This window comes from Podarcis pityusensis (genome assembly GCF_964106645.2).
Source record: "Podarcis pityusensis genome assembly, chromosome: 7".
NCBI lineage: Eukaryota > Metazoa > Chordata > Lepidosauria > Squamata > Lacertidae > Podarcis > Podarcis pityusensis.
In genome coordinates, this window is record NC_138031.1 from 80115905 (window position 1) to 80135577 (window position 19673).

General features: G+C 43.2%; 1 protein-coding gene across 4 annotated transcripts in view; it reads right to left on the reverse strand.

Annotated features, from left to right (window-relative positions):
- The window catches only part of NFX1 (nuclear transcription factor, X-box binding 1), a 35032-nt gene extending 17079 nt beyond the window's left edge, over window positions 1–17953 (reverse strand). Inside the window, exons 1-12 of one of the 4 annotated variants that reach the window (XM_081013023.1) lie at window positions 17506–17939; window positions 16728–16988; window positions 14566–15555; window positions 10716–10877; window positions 10392–10469; window positions 9151–9256; window positions 8121–8192; window positions 5206–5345; window positions 4121–4202; window positions 3811–4028; window positions 2848–2945; window positions 700–730 (exon numbers count right to left, since the gene is read on the reverse strand). In XM_081013023.1, the coding sequence (XP_080869149.1) occupies window positions 700–730; window positions 2848–2945; window positions 3811–4028; window positions 4121–4202; window positions 5206–5345; window positions 8121–8192; window positions 9151–9256; window positions 10392–10469; window positions 10716–10877; window positions 14566–15328 (1750 nt within the window). In that variant the 5' untranslated portion in view covers window positions 15329–15555; window positions 16728–16988; window positions 17506–17939. Of the gene's footprint in view, window positions 1–699; window positions 731–2847; window positions 2946–3810; window positions 4029–4120; window positions 4203–5205; window positions 5346–8120; window positions 8193–9150; window positions 9257–10391; window positions 10470–10715; window positions 10878–14565; window positions 15556–16727; window positions 16989–17505 lie in introns of all 4 variants that reach the window. The other 3 variants (XR_013988435.1, XM_081013022.1, XM_081013021.1) reach the window with 3 other exon arrangements.
- Between the last annotated feature and the right edge of the window lie 1720 nt (window positions 17954–19673).

The following is a 19673-nucleotide window of genomic DNA, read 5'->3' on the forward strand; positions in this document are numbered from 1 at the left end:
AGTAACTGGAAAAGCAAATACCATAACTCATAAAACAAAATTGCTTTTGCATTTAGCAGAAGACTGATACCTATTTAGAAGTTACTAAACATTTCAACCATGAGGCCTAAAACTTAATTTGGCTTATCTGGCTTCAGTGAATGACAAGTATGGAACGCCAAAGCCATGTGGGAGTTAATGATTACTTGTGTAAGAAGCAGTATATCAATTGCAGGCAAACCTTGAGGAATATTTGCATATTTAATATATATACACAGACAGGTTCTGTTATCTGCCTGCTTGTTATGCAAAAATTCACTTATCTTCCGAGTTTGACATGGTTGTAATCCAAAACGGTTGTAATCCAAAGCGGTTGCAAACCAAGGTACCACTGTATACATATGTGGGCATATATGCAAGAATTTTGCTTATGTGCTTTCAATGACATTTCAGGAAATGCTTATGCTTTCTGAGGTGTCAAGGAGCCAGACAACAAGCAGCCATCATTAACGTTTCTTCATACACATGGGGCTCCCAGAATTGGCTGTAACAGGCAAAGGTCTGCAAGGCGTCTCCTTCTCTTTCAATAGTCAGTAACTGAAAGCCTCAGCCAAGTGTGCCAAACTAACTTTGTGAGTTGCAACCACTGTGTTTACATGGCACACGTAGGGCTATTCCACAAGGGTACCAGCATATAACAGCCATGAATGTGTTTGTTACCTTGATTTTTGAGTGAGGCACAGGGAACTTCCTAAAGAAAAGAAAATTGATTGGATTATAGCCACATTATTTCTACCATCAGACTGACATTAAAGAAAAACATATTGCAACAGCTAATATTGCATCTTAACCATTGCAAAAATTCTCAGTGCCACATGTTCTCACTGCACCTAGATTTTCAGCATATGAAAACTGAAAAGTCTGGCTGTGATGGATGAATCCAGTGAACTGTGAAGGCTGAATTATTCCAGAGGCACACAAAAGCAGTCACCTTACAACCAACAGGAGGGGACAACAATTCAGGATAGTAGCATGTATTTCACAATCAACAAGCAGAATTTCAAATATGTAAAAGTGTCTAGAGGCAGCCTCCTGAAGGACTGAAAATATCAGTCTCATGGGTTAGTTTATAAAAAAATTAAAGAGATCTACTCTGTGTGGCTGCATTAGCGACTGCAAAACTCCCCTTTGAAATCAACACTACCATAAAGTACATTTGCTGCACTATACAGGCGACAGTTTATTGGAAGCTGATTTGAAATCCAAAACCCCAGTACAGTGGTACCTCGGGTTAAGTACTTAATTTGTTCCGGAGGTCCATTCTTAACACGAAACTTTTCTTAACCTGAAGCACCACTTTAGCTAATGGGGCCTCCTGCTGCTGCTGCGCCGCTGGAGCACGATTTCTGTTCTCATCCTGAAGCAAAGTTCTTAACCCGAGGTACTATTTCTGGGTTAGCGGAGTCTGTAACCTGAAGCGCCTGTAACCTGAAGCGTCTGTAACCCGAGGTACCACTGTATAGAGAGCCCTGCTACTAGTCCAGCATCCTGTTTTCTACAGAGGACAACAAAGTGCCTATGAGAAGCTCACAAACAGGACAGGAATGCAACAACACTCTCCCTACTTGTGCTCCCAGCAGCTGGTGTTCGAGGCTTGGCCCCTCTGATCCTGGAGGTAGCATATAGCCATTATGACCAGAGTCACTGATAGCCTTATCCTCCACAAATTTGAATGATCCGCTTTTAAAATTGTCTTAAACTGGTGGCATCATCATGTCCTATGGAAGCAAATTCCATTGTTTAGCTAGGCAGTGTGAGAAACACTTCCTTTTGTCCATCCATAATCTCTCACTGGAGAGTATGATCTAGTGCTCACTGGAAGGACAGATCCTGAAGCTGAGGCTCCAATACTTGGGCCACCTCATGAGAAGAGAAGACTCCCTGGAAAAGACCCTGATGTTGGGAAAGACTGAGGGCACAAGGAGAAGGGGACGGTAGAGGATGAGATGGTTAGACAGTATTCTCGAAGCTACGAATATGAGTTTGACCAAGCTGCGGGAGGCAGTGGAAGACAGGAGTGCCTGGTGTGCTCTGGTCCATGGAGTCATGAAGAGTCGGACACAACTAACGGTGGCGGAGCTTCATGCTCTGACACCGGGGGCGCAGAGCAGGTGGGGGCAGGGCTGGTGCGCATTCTGGGGGGCGGGGCATGCTGCCTACAGGGGTGGTGCGATCCCCGCGCCCCCCTCTTCCTCTGACAGTGACGACTAAATGACTAAACAACAACAATCTCTTACTGGTCAGCTTTATTGGATGACACTGGGTTCCAGTGTTACAAGAGAAGGGAAAAAAAGTTCTCTCTCTCCTCTTTCTCCACATCAAGTATCAAGATATTAAATACTGAAAAGCTTATGGCATTAGGGTACTGATCCTTAAAAATCACCCAATTTTAGGGTAAGCTGCAGGAATCGAGAGATCTGGAATTCATTGGTTCAAGCCCAATTCACCTCATCAATACTACACTTGGGGATTCTTACACCATCACATTTCCAAAACAAGAGGGGAGGGAAGCCAAATAGCCCATGGGTAAGCATTATAGCACATCTATTTTAAAAATATTTGAATACTTTGGTTAAAATGCTATGTAACACTGCCAAAAATAAATGGACCTTCAATAATTGTGGCACAAATATCTTTATATAGGAAAAAACACATCACATGGGACAGAAACGGAAACACAGTTTTGCAGGCTCAGATTAGAAGATAACCATGCAAACATAAAAAGTAGATATCATATGCTTTAGTCTTTCAAGTGCCACAAGACTGTTTTACTTTCAGTATTCATTCTTTATTATTTTTAGGAATTACCTTTGTTTTTAAGGCACATCTGCAGGAAATCTTTGATGTGCGAGAACATGGTCCACATTCTCCTTCATGGCAGAGGTTTTCGCATGTATGAACAGCATCTATGCATAATTAAGAGAATATGGTCAACTGAAACTTTAATACACTGGGTTGTATTTAACTAACGTGTCCTTTCAGCAAATGGGATTCACCTTCCTCACCCTACACCCTTACCAAATCTGCTCCAGAGGGTTGGGCAAATCCATAGAACAGATTTAGAGGCCTGCTGGAGGAGGAGGGTGGGCGGAAAGTATTGTGGCACAGCCAGGTATTACTGCATTGATGGGGCATGGTAATGCTAATTTGGATACAACCCAGAGTAACTATGTATTCCCTGAGCAAAATAAGCAATCACAGATTCCATTCCTTACAGTAAACAATAACACTAGTTGTCCATGCTACCGCTTTTGCAACAAATTTTGAAACTTTTAACTTTATTGTGAATATATCATTCACTAGGTCCTGTGAGGTAGGTTAGACTGACAGATAATGGCTGACCCAAGCTCAGTCACGCAAGTATTTGAAAACAGGCGTTCCTAGCCCAAGTCTGGTGTTCTATGCATTACATCACACTAGGTCTATACATTACAAAGGTACGGTGCTCCGTTCATTTGCTCTTGTGCAGGATTCACCAGCTTGGAAAAACTGCCTTTCTTACAGCAGTTAGATCCTTTTTATCCTGGTGGCTGGAGGTGAGAGGCTGCGCAAAAGTACAACCGTTTGGTAAAACACAGAGCAGCTTACAACCTCTTTTCCGTCTTCCTCCCCAAAGAAAAGTTTCTTATCTATATAGGCTTTTTCTATCAACTTGAACTGCCACCATAGAAATGCACTTTTATTTCATCTTTTTTTTAATCGTTCTGGAAGTGGCAATAAAATTCAACACAAATGAATGCTACATACACAAGCAAGCAACATTCTAATTACCAAAGCTACTACAAGGCAGAGGTTTTCCACATGTTCTTCCGCACGATGGGATGGGATCTGTGCAGAGTTTACGTTCTGTGCAACCCAGCTCTAATAATTTATTAAGGGGCGTTTGCCCACAAGGGCAACAGTGCACTATTTGTGGCAGCCGTGGACAAGGCTGGCAAGACTGGGGATGGCATACTTGTGCACAGTTGTGCATTCCACAGGATAGTTTTCTGAAATTAAAGAAATACAATTTATCCCACGTAAGGCTATGTTAATCCACAAACGTTGACAAAACTGAGCTCAGGTTCCAAGCAGAACTTACTTGCCACAAGTTCTCAGACAAGAGAAATGATCCTCACTTGTCCCACACAACACTTCTCGAGAGGTGCTCCCACAGTAACACACTGTACAGAAAAAAGCATTTGGGGAGAAAGAGAAACAGAAAGGGTTATCATAAAGTGAAAGGACAACACATGAGCCAAAATAAAGATTAGCTAGATCAATTGGATTGACCCACCCCACAAAAGGAGTAAATCCTACACCAATCCAGAGTGGAGTCCCTAAGACGGTTGGATGGCACCTTGTACGCCTCCTTCTCGCAACTCCTGCAGCCAAGCTGGTGCCAAACGTACTGTTCTGCTTTCCTTTGGAGCACATCAGCAAGGCTGGGGGTGTGTGTCTTGTCTGGCAGCCCAGGACTTCCATACACACTTGCCCAGGCTTGTGCCCTGGGGAGGTCACTTCAGTGCTGTTAATGCAGCAAAAGCAACGTGGGGGGCAGCAGTTACAAGTTACCAGTTTCTGCAGCCACACCAGAAATCGGCACAATTAAAACGCCATCCCTAATTGGAACCGTAAGAAATTGCACAGTGTATGATTGGATTGTTTCATCCTTCTCATGTAAGAGTGTGATTTAAAGTTACTAAGTTGAACCACTAGGAGTATGTACAAATACTGTAGCCTTAAAAGAAGAAGAAAAATAGCAACCTTATGAACTGCATGCAGCTGTTTAGTGACTGGACATTTAACTTCAGAGGAAAAAAACATGTTTTGAGTCATTTTAGTGACCAGCTGCTCTTTTTAGTCTTCATCACTAACTTAAACTAAAGGAGAATGGGAGAGGGAGAGCACTATTCTTCTGATAATACTCCCAATTCCCTAGCTATGTTCTGTTTTCCTGATGGAACAATGGTGTCTCCAGCCCTGTTGCTGCTACATCATTTTGTTACTGTACTTCAGTAGCTCTATTTCTTCATGTCAATCCATGAAAAGGTTCAGCAAAGCCTAACAGAATTCTGAAGCATGTTGGTCCTACATAATCAACAACTCCTGGAAGTTTTAGTACTATTTTATTAGAAATTTAATTTTACACACACACACACACACACACACACACACACCACTCACCTTGTTTTACAGTCAATTCACACGGCTGGCATTTTCCTGAATGGCATATCTGGGCACAGCTATGTGTACCACAATTCAAAACATTCCCACATATATTAGTACACTGAATTGCAGTAGAATGCCCACAGCGAACTGAATGGCTGTAGAAGAAAACTCAGTCAGTCATCAGTTGCAGCTGGCAAGATTAGAATACTGTGTTTATAGTTTAGGCTATCACCCACATTCCCTCTGAATGTGACTACATGTATTTAGTAAAGGAGCTGTTAATATTAACAGGCAAGTCCCTTTAGGCTTTAATATATGCTCCATTGAGGGTTTTGCTAAATTAAAGGGAGAATAATTCCATAATAGTGAAAACCACAGAGATCTTTATTTAAACAGGAAAAATGCTTCCAGCACCCGCAGTACCAGCGTGTCTTAAAGCATATACTTTTGCACCATTTGAAAATGCAAAACTATTCTTTGCAATTATACAGTTGTAGCAGCACACAGCAGGTTACACCAAAATGTAACTTTAAAGTGGCAGCTACTTTGTCTCAAATAAAATGCCCATGCACCCTTTCTCAAATGCAAATTTGATACAATTAGTCTGAGTTCTGTGTGTCTAAAGAAGCGTTCATCTGCTCACACAATTGGGCATATGCTATCTAAGAGAAAATACTTTGGGGGTGGGAACCATTTCCATTTGGTTCTATTTGTCATCTGTGAAGTAGTTCAAATGGCTTTTAAGCAAACAAAAGGAGATAATGTAGCGTTTCTGTTAATTCATTTGTACCTATAACAATGGGAGTCAGCTCAATCTGAGAAGGTAGTTTGCAAACCTGACACAAAAGATTTAGAAATTCGTATGTACATGAAATCCATACAAATCATGGTGGTTGGGGTGGACAATAAGAAAACCTCTTAGAATGGTAAAGCAGACGAGTTATCTAGCTTAGAAGTTATTTATTTAACTCCAAATGAGGAATATGTTGCCCTCCAGATGTTATTGAACTCCAGTGCCCATCAGCACCAGCCAGCACTGGCCAGAGATTTGGGGTCAAAGTAGCTTTGAGTTCCTCTCCAAGCCCCTAACACATTCTCATTTAGCCCAAGTTTGGCTTAGCATGATGTGTGAACCAGGCTGAAATGGAACCTATGTTTTAGCTTACTCTTCTAAGCCTGCCCCTCAGAGGGTGCTATAGGAATATACCAATGAGATTTCAGCTTGCCATCTTGCAAGTAGAAAAATTGGAGTGTTTTGCCCAGTACATATGTTAAAATTTAAACCATGTTTTCCAAGCCAACTTCAAACCATTTTTTTTCATATGCCAATTTGCAGCTAATTCACAATTACTCACATACCGGCTACACTGAAGGAATCAGCCATGGTTTACTGTGATGAGAAAGCAACACTGGCAATTACATTGAAAGTGTCTTTTTGCTCATGAGCAAAGTGTCTCCTCAACAGACTTTACCACTAGCTCAAGAGGCAGGGTAGGCATCCCTGTCTCTCAGTGATTGGGGCTGTGATACCCATCAGTCCAAGGCAGGTCTGCTAGCTGGAGCATTCTGAAATAGCTATACATCTGGCCCTAACCTCATTTTGCAGTATTTGGTTTCTGTGTACCTGGGGAGATAGTGGCACTGCAGAGAACTCATCTCAAAGGTCAGAGCATTTTGGCAGGGCTGTGTCCTCCAGCCAGGAGAGCCCTAAATAAAGTACTGGTGGTTCTCTCATCCCCACCCCAAACACCCTGTTTCTGATGCTGCAGGGGGAAATTGACCTGGCATTGTTTTAGTTTAGCATTTTCTTCTTTAAAGCTTCTGTCAGTATCCATGCTGATTTATAATTCAAGTACCATTGTGCATGCCCTTTTCCATATAACCAAACAAGAGTCTATCCAGATAAGACTATTTTCAAAGTGAAGGGAAATTAAGACTAAAAAGGAAATGGGGGGTAAGGGTATAATGCAATTTCAACAGGACAATCTAATCTACAACTCTGAATTGTAATCATACACAAAATGATTATATAGCATACTATGATACACACAGAAGCAACACAAAACTGAAAACCTGAGCTTAGTGGGCCTTACTATATTTACCTTTTACTATTTTTCTTAGTTTTAATTCGTGGGACAACCTGAGAAAAAAACACCTTAAGAACAATAGCACCAAATATTGGCAACTTCATTTTTACATTAGCAGCAGCAATGAACAAAGAAAACTCGAGGGCCAGCCCATAAATCACGTTCCATTTATTTCAGATGTATCAAAATTATCTATGAATTGTCTGGAAATTCTTACTTGACAGGAATCTCACACAGCAGGGGCACGATTAGTCACAATAGGAAGAGTTATTTGTGGTGTACATCATAAAGACAGCAGGCAATTGCTAGGCAATCACAGCAGAGAGGGTGGCATCTATTTCTGATGCATTTTGCTGTACAGCCTGTAAGAGCTTGTCACTGTACATAGAGAGATCACGTACAGAAAGATTTGCTTATTGCAATATCCCATTGAAGCTTCATATAATATTAGTATCTATGTCATGCTTTCCTTCTCAAGTAATTTTGTTTTTCTTCCCTAACAGCACCCTTCCATATTTTCAAATTTTGGTAAAAAGAATGATTGCCATTAAAAACACTGACCACCAGCCAGAGGAGGGCACTGCAGTAGACAATCCAACTACACAGGCATCTACACATGGAAGAAGCATGTATACTAGGAGATACATGCCATTAAAACGGTAGCCAGCCAATTTCCTAATTATATGGACCATTTAAAAATCTTATTTTAAATAAATACTGTATTATTTTAAATTTTTCAGATTCTTCGGAGACATTACCAAAAAAAAATACTAAATTATTATTCTGTGACAGGCCGCAAATAAATCTTAAGCTTTTTGCAATAAAGTCTAAGTATGATCTCACCTTGTGCGTCCACATTCACATTTTTTGGTCATAAAAGCAGGACATGATGGGCAAGGTCCTGGATGGCAGAGTCTGAAAAATGGAAGTATTCAACAGAATTGTAACATTTTCATTTCAATCTGATTCACAAAAGTCAGCAGTTATCCTTGCACGCTGAAGTTAAGGCATCATCAGAACTTTACTACACGGAACGTAATTTAATAATTGCAGTGCTGGACACAATACTACCATGCCTAACACAACACAGAAGCCTAGTTAAAATATAATGATGAGGAACAAATCCCCAGCTGTCTTTAGAATATCAGGAGCAGTTATTTATTTTAGAGCACAATCATTTGATATTCTAGTTAATGTCAATTTTCATTTAACACTCACCCATGGTGAAAGTTAACAGGGAAAGGGCAAAAGGATTTCACACCCTAAAAGGAAGCGGCTGGATGGGAAGGAAATATATGACCCTACAGCTGCTTATCTCTAACATGCAACTAAGTGAACCCCACCATAAACGTTTGCACCATCTCAGCAAGCCCTGCTTACGATCTCAGCAGAACCACTGCTGTGTCCAAAATGCTGCCGTTCACACTGGCTAGGCAGGCAAACGGGGAGGCCAGTGAAGTTGTTCTTTTTCACTGCACAAGCTCCAGGCTGGTATAGCCAAGAGGCCCAGGTTGGGCCCATTAGCAGTAGCTGGACCAGCTTAGCACCCGGTGGATTCTTGGCCAGTCAAGCTCTGTGTTCTCCTCATCCGCTGACCCTGAAGCTCCATTTTGGGGAGTTGATACTAGCTACCACTAGTGGGGATACCACCAGTGATAGCTTCTGCCCACCATTTTGGCCAGTGCAGCAAAGACCTTCACAGTGGCACTTGGACAGTCAGCTGCATCCCAGCTTTCCTCAGTGCAGTGGATCAAGGGTTAGGACTGTTCTACCCACCACATGCTTTTGCAGAACAAAAGCAAAAAGCCCTGTTTATCTTTCAAGAGTTAAGGCATATAATCTAATGCGCTGGGAATATTGAAAAAATACTTACATATTACATAAATGTGGACAATCTTGAGCTGATCTTTTCTTTCTACAGAGTTCTCCACAGCTATGTGGAATTTCATTTCGATTCCATTCAGGATTTTTTACCCTACCTATAGAAAAAAAAACCAATACAGAGAATGTTCATTTTTAAAATCAATCAAAGACAGAACTATATTAAAGCTTTAAAAGATTTCCTTATTTGTGATTACGCTTAATGAAGTTTTTTTTAATTCAATCCTCTTTTACATTTTACAACAGGTTTTTAAACTTACATGAGGACAATATGACGAAATTCTTCCAGCACACATCACCCTTCTCTTCTGTCTCTAATCCATTCTTTGTCTATGTATATATGTGTGTTTGTGCATAATACGTATTATATCCATTCAAGAAGTATGCACAGAACTTCATTTCATGTACCTACAAATACAATTAAGGTTTCCATGCTCCTTGCAAGTTTAGCCCTACAACTTCATCCCCTCACCCCTCTCCCCACTACAGGCTCATTCAACACACCTATTAAAAGAACTGGAAACAATCATCTACAGCCATAATCATTCACATCCTATTATAATTTTAAACATATGTGATTCAGTCTATGCTTTAAAAGATGGAGCTGAATGTTTCCATAGTGACAGCAAACTGTTCAGCAGCAGACAAGATGGCAGCATCCATACCACAAGGTGCAAACGGTATTTCTTAAAGATCTTTATGAAGACAAGCAAATGAAATGTGTGCTTGTGTCAGTATGTATGGGGGTGTGTATATTTATGTATGTATATATTTAAAATGTTCAAATATATACTGTATATTAAATTTATATGCTGCTCTTCAGTACTGCTTTTCTCAAGGCATGTAATACGTTGGGCAAATCCCCTAGTGTAAATTCCATCCTTTCTAGTTTTTTAGGTGAAAACAGTAAACAAACAAACAAACAAACAACCCTAACATTAAAAATATTAGTTAACTTAAGGAAGTGCCCTTCTCTTTTGTGCAACTACCTGCCTTCTGAAAAGCCTCTTCAGAGAATAGGGGCTTCTGAATAACATGGGATGGGAAATAAGTGGAGTATAATAGATTATGTTTACTGTTGAAAAACAAAATGAAAACAATAGCCATATTGAGTTACAAATGCACTGGAAGGTTCGTTATGCCAAGCTGGAAAAATGAAATCAAAACGAACCCATATCAGAATGATGAAACTTTAAAAAACATTCAATATTCCTGACTCTGAAAGACACTTACCACAGAAACAGGTGTAAATATTAGGAACTTGGGATGAAACATTTTGACAGGCAGGGCACCGCCAGCCACTATTACCATCTGCAAAAAAAATGAGGGAGGCTTTATAATTCTCAATCAATTTCAGGATGTATTTGATCACCTGAAGTAATAAAATATAGGAAAAACCATTTCTTGAAAAAAGTCTCATGTAATACAGTACTTCAATAAACTTGTTTTACATAAAGTTAATTGAGGCTGTCACACAAGATTATGTACAACTATCTAAAAGCAGTTAAGCACAGGGGGTCTTATCAATACATTTAGCAAGTTGGAGGAAATACTGACCTTCAGTCTGTGCTGCTGGTGATCTTGCCCACTTCTTAATGCAGCTCAAGTGGAATACATGATAGCAATTCTGACAGCTCCACACTGGGGCCACCACACGGATCACATCACAACATACCATACATTCATATTTTTCTGAGGTAAGCTGCTCTATCAGAGACCCTAAGGAAGATATTTTAGGACATATACAAACATTATTCCAACAACAAATAAGTCCTGCGGCATACTAAGCAAATGTACAGCAGCATAACAATGCTTTTGCCTTCAGTTACCAATTTGTGAATGGTATTTCAGGACATATTCCTTTATTTTTGAATCTTATCTTGCATAACCATCTCCCCACCCTACCCAAGGCCCATATCTGTATTTAACATCAAACACCTTCACTAGCCATTCCAGCCATTTGATGAACAAAGGTATCCAACAGCTCCTCTCCCATCTTGTCCCTCGGACCACTCATTGTCATCCCACCACCAATCCCCGTGCTCTGAGCCTTCTTCCCTTGGTGGTTCCCCAGCTGGTTCCTCCCACCATTCCTCTGCGTCCAACCAGTCCATGACAGTTGCTGACAGGTCTCCAAGGGATAAATTTTATATGCTACAGGCAAAGAGCAGCAAAATGAACAAATATTTTGTGGTGGTAGAGTTCAGATATACACGCTGACTGTAGATGCTCCTCTCCAACCCTGATCACAGAGTTACATTATGAGAAGCAAAAAGTGCCATATTGCCAATAGGCAAGGTGATGCTCCCTCAAGCACTGAATTATCTTTTCATCTAAATAGCAACACTATCTCATCAGTGCAGCAGGTGTCCTGATTCTCTGTAGGTACGACTTTGCAAATGCAGAGTGGCTGTAATTGCCATGAAACAGCAGGCAACTCCAAAACACCAGTCTGCTCAGCAGTACTACAAAGATGAGAGACTTTGCACAGCAAGCGCTGCTGACATTACAGTACTACTGGCACATCTTTCCAAGCAACATGATGTTGAACTTCAGGACATTATTTGTTTGTTACAAACAGAGAATGTCATTTATAACCTTAGTGATTAAAAGTGTTCTATCTTTAAGAAACACTTCACACACTGACTCAACTACAGTGGTACCTCGGGTTACATACGCTTCAGGTTACATACGCTTCAGGTTACAGACTACACTAACCCAGAAATAATACCTCAGGTTAAGAACGCTGCTTCAGGATGAGAACAGAAATCGTGCTCGGGCGGCACGGCAGCAGCAGGAGGCCCCATTAGCTAAAGTGGTGCTTCAGGTTAAGAACAGTTTCAGGTTAAGAACAGACCTCCGGAAGGAATTAAGTACTTAACCCGAGGTACCACTGTACTGCTGCAGATAATCTGAGGCAAATTCTAGTGCATCCATGTTAAGCCTCACCACTTTCCCACATGTGCACCAAAACACCCTGGTGGTTTGATAGTGCACAAATAATTGTTATGATGAGCCAGCTACATTTCAGAAAAGCTTCTCACAGCACAATCCTAACCATGTCTACTTAGAGGTAAGCCCTACTGAATGCAATGGCGCTTACTGCCAGGTGCATGGAGCTAGGACTACGAAACCAGCCATTGTTGGTCTTTTTCCTCTGAGGAACTCCTGAGGTGGTTTCAGGGAAACTTCCATAGTGTTCCTCAAAATCACCAATATACCATTTGGAGATCAATTAGGATCACTATTCAGATATCACACCCTATTCTAAACCCAGGAAATTAAAAGCTTGCCTAGTGCAATTATATACCACACAATTAATCAAGTTCACAACTGAAAACCTAGAAAAATATACAATCAAATGCAAATAAATAACAAGTACTGTAAGCAATTGACTCAGCAGCTGTACCAGCACACAATTAAGCGTAAAATCAGCATAAAACCATATGAAGTAGCGTAAGATCAAAACAAACTCTAACATTATCCAACCAAGGGGAAACAGATAGTTTAGGGATAAGGATGTTATTGCTCTCCAGATTTTTCTAGACTACCAACTCCCATTTTACCGATGGCCATGATGGCTGGGGCTAATAGGAATTGGAATCCAACATCTGGAGATCCACAAGTTTCCTATCTCTGAAAAGTTCAAACAACAACAACAAAGTTTCAAAGGCCAGAAACAATGAAGGCCTTCACCTGCTACTGAAAAGTTCCCATTGTAGATACTATATCCACCCATCTTTCTGACATTCATTCATTTTTTTTGCCCTGCTCCAACATTGCAATCATAATGCATGTACCCTAACTTATTTTTTCTCAGATGTTTCCTACATATACATCCAGAGCACTCATCCATACAGCCAGCTTCTAGCATTTTGAATAACAACAACAACAACAACAATAATAATAATAATAATTTATTATTTATACCCCGCCCATCTGGCTGGGCCTCCCCAGCCACTCTGGGCGGCTTCCATAGAAACCAAAAATACACTAAAATATCACACGTTAAAAACTTCCCTGAACAGGGCTGCCTTAAGATGTCTTCTGAATGTCAGGTAGTTGTTTATCGCTTTGACATCTTGTGGGAGGGCGTTCCCTCCCGAGAAGGCCCTCTGCCTGGTTCCCTGTAGCTTTGCTTCTCGCAATGAGGGAACCGCGCAGAAGGCCCTCGGCGCTGGACCTCAGCGTCCGGGCAGAACGATGGGGGTAGAGACGCTCCTTCAGGTATACTGGACCAAGGCCGTTTAGGGCTTTAAAGGTCAGCACCAACACTTTGAATTGTGCTCGGAAACGTACTGGGAGCCAATGTAGGTCTTTCAAGACCGGTGTTATATGGTCTCGGCGGCCGCCCCCAGTCACCAGTCTAGCTGCCGCATTCTGGATTAGTTGTAGTTTCCGAGTCACCTTCAAAGGTAGCCCCACGTAGAGCGCATTGCAGTAGTCCAAGCGGGAGATAACCAGAGCATGCACCACTCTGGCAAGACAGTCCGCAGGCAGATAGGGTCTCAGCCTACGTACCAGATGGAGCTGGTAAACAGCTGCCCTGGACACAGATTTGACCTGTGCCTCCATGGACAGCTGTGAGTCCAAAATGACTCCCAGGCTGCGCACCTGGTCCTTCAGGGGCACAGTTACCCCATTCAGGACCAGGGAATCCTCCACACCTGCCCACTTCCTGTCCCCCCAAAACAGTACTTCTGTCTTGTCAGGCTTCAACCTCAATCTGTTAGCCGCCATCCATCCTCCGACTGCCTCCAGACACTCACACAGGACCTTCACCGCCTTCACTGGTTCTGATTTAAAAGAGAGGTAGAGCTGGGTATCATCTGCATACTGATGAACGCCCAGCCCAAACCTCCTGATGATCTCTCCCAGCGGCTGCCTGTAAATGTTGAAAAGCATGGGGGAGAGGACAGAACCCTGAGGCACCCCACAAGTGAGAGCCCAGGGGTCTGAACACTCATCCCCCACCACCACTTTCTGAACACGACCCAGGAGGAAGGAGCAGAACCACTGTATGACAGTGCCCCCAGCTCCCAGCCCCTCAAGACGGTCCAGAAGGATGTTATGGTCGATGGTATCAAACGCTGCTGAGAGATCCAGCAGAACTAGGAAACAGCTCTCACCTTTGTCCCTAGCCCGCCGGAGATCATCAACCAGTGCGACCAAGGCAGTTTCAGTCCCATGATGAGGCCTGAATCCCGACTGGAAGGGATCCAAATGGTCTGCTTCTTCCAGGCATGCCTGGAGTTGTTCAGCAACCACTCGCTCAATCACCTTGCCCAAGAATGGAAGATTTGAGAACAAAACAGAGCACCAAGGAAAACCACTTTTGTAAAAGCTAAAGGAAAGCACACAACTGGGCTTCCAGGTCCTCAAATGGATTAAGAATGGAGAAATTTACCTGTATGAGTTTCCTTGCTCTTTGGTGCATCATTTTGCTTTTTCCAGCGCCTACTTTTATATCCATCTTGAAGGACAGGTTTTCTCCCATCACGTGTACCTGATTCCTGTACTGGCTGTGCCTGTGCCACACTCACTAAGTTTGAACCCCTTTCACGCAGCACAGATTCTCTCTTCTCACTGGTGCGTTCTTTGGGAGGATGCGGAAGGGACGCATTCTTAACATGTTTTACATGTTTGCTCCTAGATGTATCTTGCCTTTTGCCAGTTTCTTTATTCCACATAGGCTCCTTAAAATATCTGTTTGCAAAGGGGTACTTTCTCCGTGCAATGCTATTGTCAGAAAAGCCATCAGATATTGCTTTTCCAAGTGATGCGTCAGAAGAGTCCGACTGTGTAAGATCTATTGCTGGTATATTTTCAAAGGGCTTGTCCCTCCATTTAGAAACTAATCTTTTATCCCTTTCAGGAGGATGTTTCTCCTTTTCCTTCAATCCTCTTCCACGTGAATGCATCAAATATGTCTTCTTTGGCTTTGCTCCTCTATTATCTGCAGTAGCAGCCTCCTTTTCACTGTCTGAAGAAAAATCACTGTATTCTCTTGGATTCATCCTTCGTCCTGGAATCAATCTGCTATCTAAACATTGAGGATCTTCTGAATTCCCTGCATTTGTCTGCTTTGCCTGATTTTTGCCATGTGTTCTATCATTCCTTGATCTCAGCCATCGCTGACTCTGTAAGTTGCGGCCCTTTGTTTTACCCATACTGTTGAACAATGAAGAATCTGGTTGGCTTCTATGCTGACTCTCTAGACTATAAAAAGTATGCTGATCTACAGGAGAATTTTCATATTTACTGTGTCTAGGGTGAGCAGAAGGTGGTACAGCATTTCTGTCCCGATTTGATTCCAATCTGGATTGACTGTTCCAGTTCAGACTGAAAGTTTGCCTGTCTCTTGGAATGAAGTCAGTTGCATCTGGATTTAACACACCTAGGAAAAAGGAATATATATTGAAAAAAAGCATTTTGCTGTTCAGCAAAACCCAGAATGAACTAACTGGCCAAGTAATGTCAAAATACTGTAGCCTCTTTTGGGTACCTTTCAGGTTTTGGGGGAGAAATTTCTGGGAAACAATGCAGTACACACTGGCATGTTTTTTTTTACTCCAAACAACATTTTGTTTCTTTGGTAAAAAGATTAAGACCACAGTACTACATTTATCAAGGGACGTGGGTGGCGCTGTGGGTTAAACCACAGAGCCTAGGACTTGCCGATCAGAAGGTTGATGGTTCGAATCCCCGTGACGGGGTGAGCTCCTGTTGCTCGTCCCTGCTCCTGCCAACCGAGCAGTTCGAAAGCACGTCAAAGTGCAAGTAGATAAATAGGTACCGCTCCGGCGGGAAGGTAAATGGCGTTTCCGTGCGCTGCTCTGGTTTGCCAGAAGTGGCTTAGTCATGCTGGCCACATGACCCGGAAGCTGTACGCCAGCTCCTTCGGCCATTAAAGCGAGATGAGCGCCGCAACCCCAGAGTCGGCCACGACTGGACCTAATGGCCAGGGGTCCCTTTACCTTTACTACATTTATCACAATTAACTGATTGCAGTATTAAGCCAAAGCCAAATAACTACAAGCACTGAGGTATATGTGCTTTTCTCATGCAGCATACCATTATGACATTCTATATATTGTCAGGGTATTTTATATGAATCGCCCTGAGACCCCCAGGTACAGGGCTGTATATAAATTCAATAAATAATAATAATAATATTTATTAGCTACATTTTATAAGCAAATATCCTTTGGTGTGCATGCCTTATACTGCTTGTTGTGCAGCAACCAAGAGTCTCAACGCACATCTTGCTGTTACTATTACAGATATGAACTTATTTGCTTCAACAATAAAAAAAATTTAGCAGCTCATCTCCGTACCCTACTCAGGAAATAACATTTTGCAAAAAAATTACGTTCTATAAGATGCCTATTTCAAATAACCTTACCGTAAAGGTCAACTACAAAAGTGGACGGCGGGGGGGGGAGGGGAGAAGGGGGAGAGAGAAAAACGACTCTCTCAACAGCCCTTGCACAAAAACAAACACACACTTCTGCTAAAATTAAATTCTACCGCTGCCCCCCGCCCCAAACTGCATCCCGCAGTACATACTGGCAAGCCAAAAGAATCAACGTCTCAGTGCTGCATTGCAACCACGGGTAATCATATTCGGCTTCCCGGTATTTCGGGATGATCTGCCCCCGCATGGGGCATTTCAACGGAGCCCTTTCCCGAGCTCCGGCGTTTCCCTGCTCCCTCCTGCACCGAGGGGCTCCTGCAGCTGTGGGGATGCTCCTTTCCGCGCTTTTTGCATGAGCGCCACGACATTTGTTGATGCGAGATGCACTGCAGCAGCGACGGCGGCGGAGAAAGCTGAGGAATGAGGACCGTCACCACCACCACCATGCAATATTGCAGACTTCTTCCAGGCTCGCCGCCTCGCGCTTGGGAATCACGGATGGTGCGCCCTCCCTCCAAGCTGCTCGGAGAGCCCGGCGTACAAGTAGCACGAGCAGCGCGTTTATGCAACCGATGCTACTGCCGCCTGTATAAACCCCCCCCCCCGGCCAGCACACACGCCGCCGCCGCCGCTCCTCCCAGGTTGCACTCACGGAAACAAGGCGAAAACTCGCCCTTCCGACCTTTCCCGTCCGAGGCCTTGTGCCCGGCGGAGGGGCTAACCCGGGTGGAGGCGAGGAGTTCCCCTCAGGAGCGGGAAGCGAGGCGGCGCCTTCGCCCCCCCTTTCCGCACCCCTCCGGCCTCCCAAGTCGGGTCCTGTCACACACGAGGCTCGCATTTTTTCATTCCCCCCACCACCACCACCATCCAGGCCCGGCGGCGGCAGCGGCGGCTTCGGCCTCCCGCCCGCCCGCTCTAGCTATTCCTTACCTGAGCTTGGCAACGCCGCCTCCGCCATGCCGCCCGCGCCTCGCCGGGCAAAGCAGCCGGCCAAGCCGCCTCACACACAACTCCGCGCTCTCCCTTCCGCGACGCTGCCCCGAAGAGCTCCCGCTTGCCCCGCTGTGGAAGGAGGCGCGCAGGCGCCGCGCTCCGACCGACCGACCGCCCACTGCCTCAGCCTGGCGCCGCCCCACGAGCGATGGCGCCCCCTTCTTCTTCTTCTTCTTCTTCCTCTTCCTCAACTACCTGATGCAGGCCGGCCCAGGCGGGAGGAGGCCGCGTCAGGACAGCGCTGACGAGAAAGCGCAGGCCCTGCTGAGGCTCCCGCGCCCAAAATCCAAGTCGGCTGCCGACTTTCCCTCCCTGAATATTACCCACGTAGAAACAATACGAATCAATAATAGGCACCAGCAGTGCTTTTTTTCCTGAGGGGACGCATACCCCTAAACATTGTGTGACTCTTAAGTTTGGCCTCATTGAGGGGCAGTGTTTCAATATGAGTAAGAAAATGAGAGTATCCTTAAAAAAAGAAAGAAAAAAAGCACTGGGCACCAGTATATATTTAACATAGTCTCCCTCAGAAAAGAGACGGGGAAAATGGAGAGGGAGCATTTCAGTGCAATGATGGTTGCTCCTCAGGAGAACTTACAGTCCCTGCTTCGTCTTTGAGGTTGGGGCAACCAAAATTATGCTTTTAAAAATACACACACACGTTCTTTTAAGTAGCAGGTATTCAGGTCTGAAAGCGAACAAAAATTCTAGCAGTTGTCATTTCTTGCCTGCCTTTCATTTTTTTTTAAAAAAGGTCCCCGAGTCATATGAAAACACAACATAGAACATACAACAATCCTCCAAAACAATAATTCCATACAACACATTACAGAATAATAACATCAGGTTTTCGGTTTTTAAAGGTCAAGGTAAAGATGTATGTCTTCATCCAGTGCTTTTTTTCTGGGCGGACGCAGGGGTACGCATACCCCTAAACATTTTGTGAATCTTTGTACATTTGTCCATTTGCTGTATTTATTTTTCCCAATTTGAACTATAAAATGGTGATTTTCTTGAGTCAAAATGAGAGTACCCCTAAACATCTTTTTAGAAAAAAAGCACTGTCTTCATCAATCAACAAGCTGCAATCAGATGGTGCCAGATACGCTTTTGAAATTTATTTATTTATTTATTTATTTATTTATTTATTTATTAAATTTGTCAGTTGCTTTATCTTGCCCAGGATAACCCAAAGTGATCTACAGCTAAGCAAACAGACAACAAACACCCCACAGATATATTAAAAGGAAGAGGAAAGAGAAAATACACATTAAAATTTTTCCCCTACTTCTAAAAATCCACTGATAGTTAAAAGGGCCTGGTTACAGAGGAAAGTTTTTGCCTGGCTTTCCCCACCCATCATTATTTATTTGTTTTATTTTGTAATAAAATTTTACTTTCATGCAGCTGTCCACAGCATTTAGCCCTAGGATTCAGGAGTCCTAGATATGTTGAAGTAATGAGGAAGAGTGTTATCTCTCAGCCTGTACAAATTTGGATTCAGTATCTGGCTCCCCAGTTGTCATATCACACCAACAACTTAAGACTGCAGTCATATACCCACTTGCCTGGGAGTAAGCTCCACTGATTTCAGACTCTCTGGTGTTCCTAGCCCTACCTGAAGATGCCAGGGATTGAACCTGGAACCTTCTGCTTGCAAAGGAGATGCCCTACCACTGAGATGCAGCCCTTCATTATACAGTGGTACCTCAGGTTAAGTACTTAATTCGTTCCGGAGGTCCGTACTTAACCTGAAACTGTTCTTAAGCTGAAGCACCACTTTAGCTAATGGGGCCTCCTGCTGCTGCCGCACCGCCAGAGCACGATTTCTGTTCACATCCTGAAGCACAGTTCTTAACCTGAAGCACTATTTCTGGGTTAGCGGAGTCTGTAACCTGAAGCGTATGTAACCCGAGGTACCACTGTATTGTGAAAAGAAGAAATATTAGGGGGAACCAAATTTTGCCCTCACTCAGGGCTTCATAGTACCAAAGTCTGTGGCAGTGTGAGCAGTAATCAACTGTTCAAGTAAAAACCCTTCTTTCTAAAAGCTGCATACTACATTCACCCACACAAAATCTTTTGTTTTGAGTGAAAAATCTCTG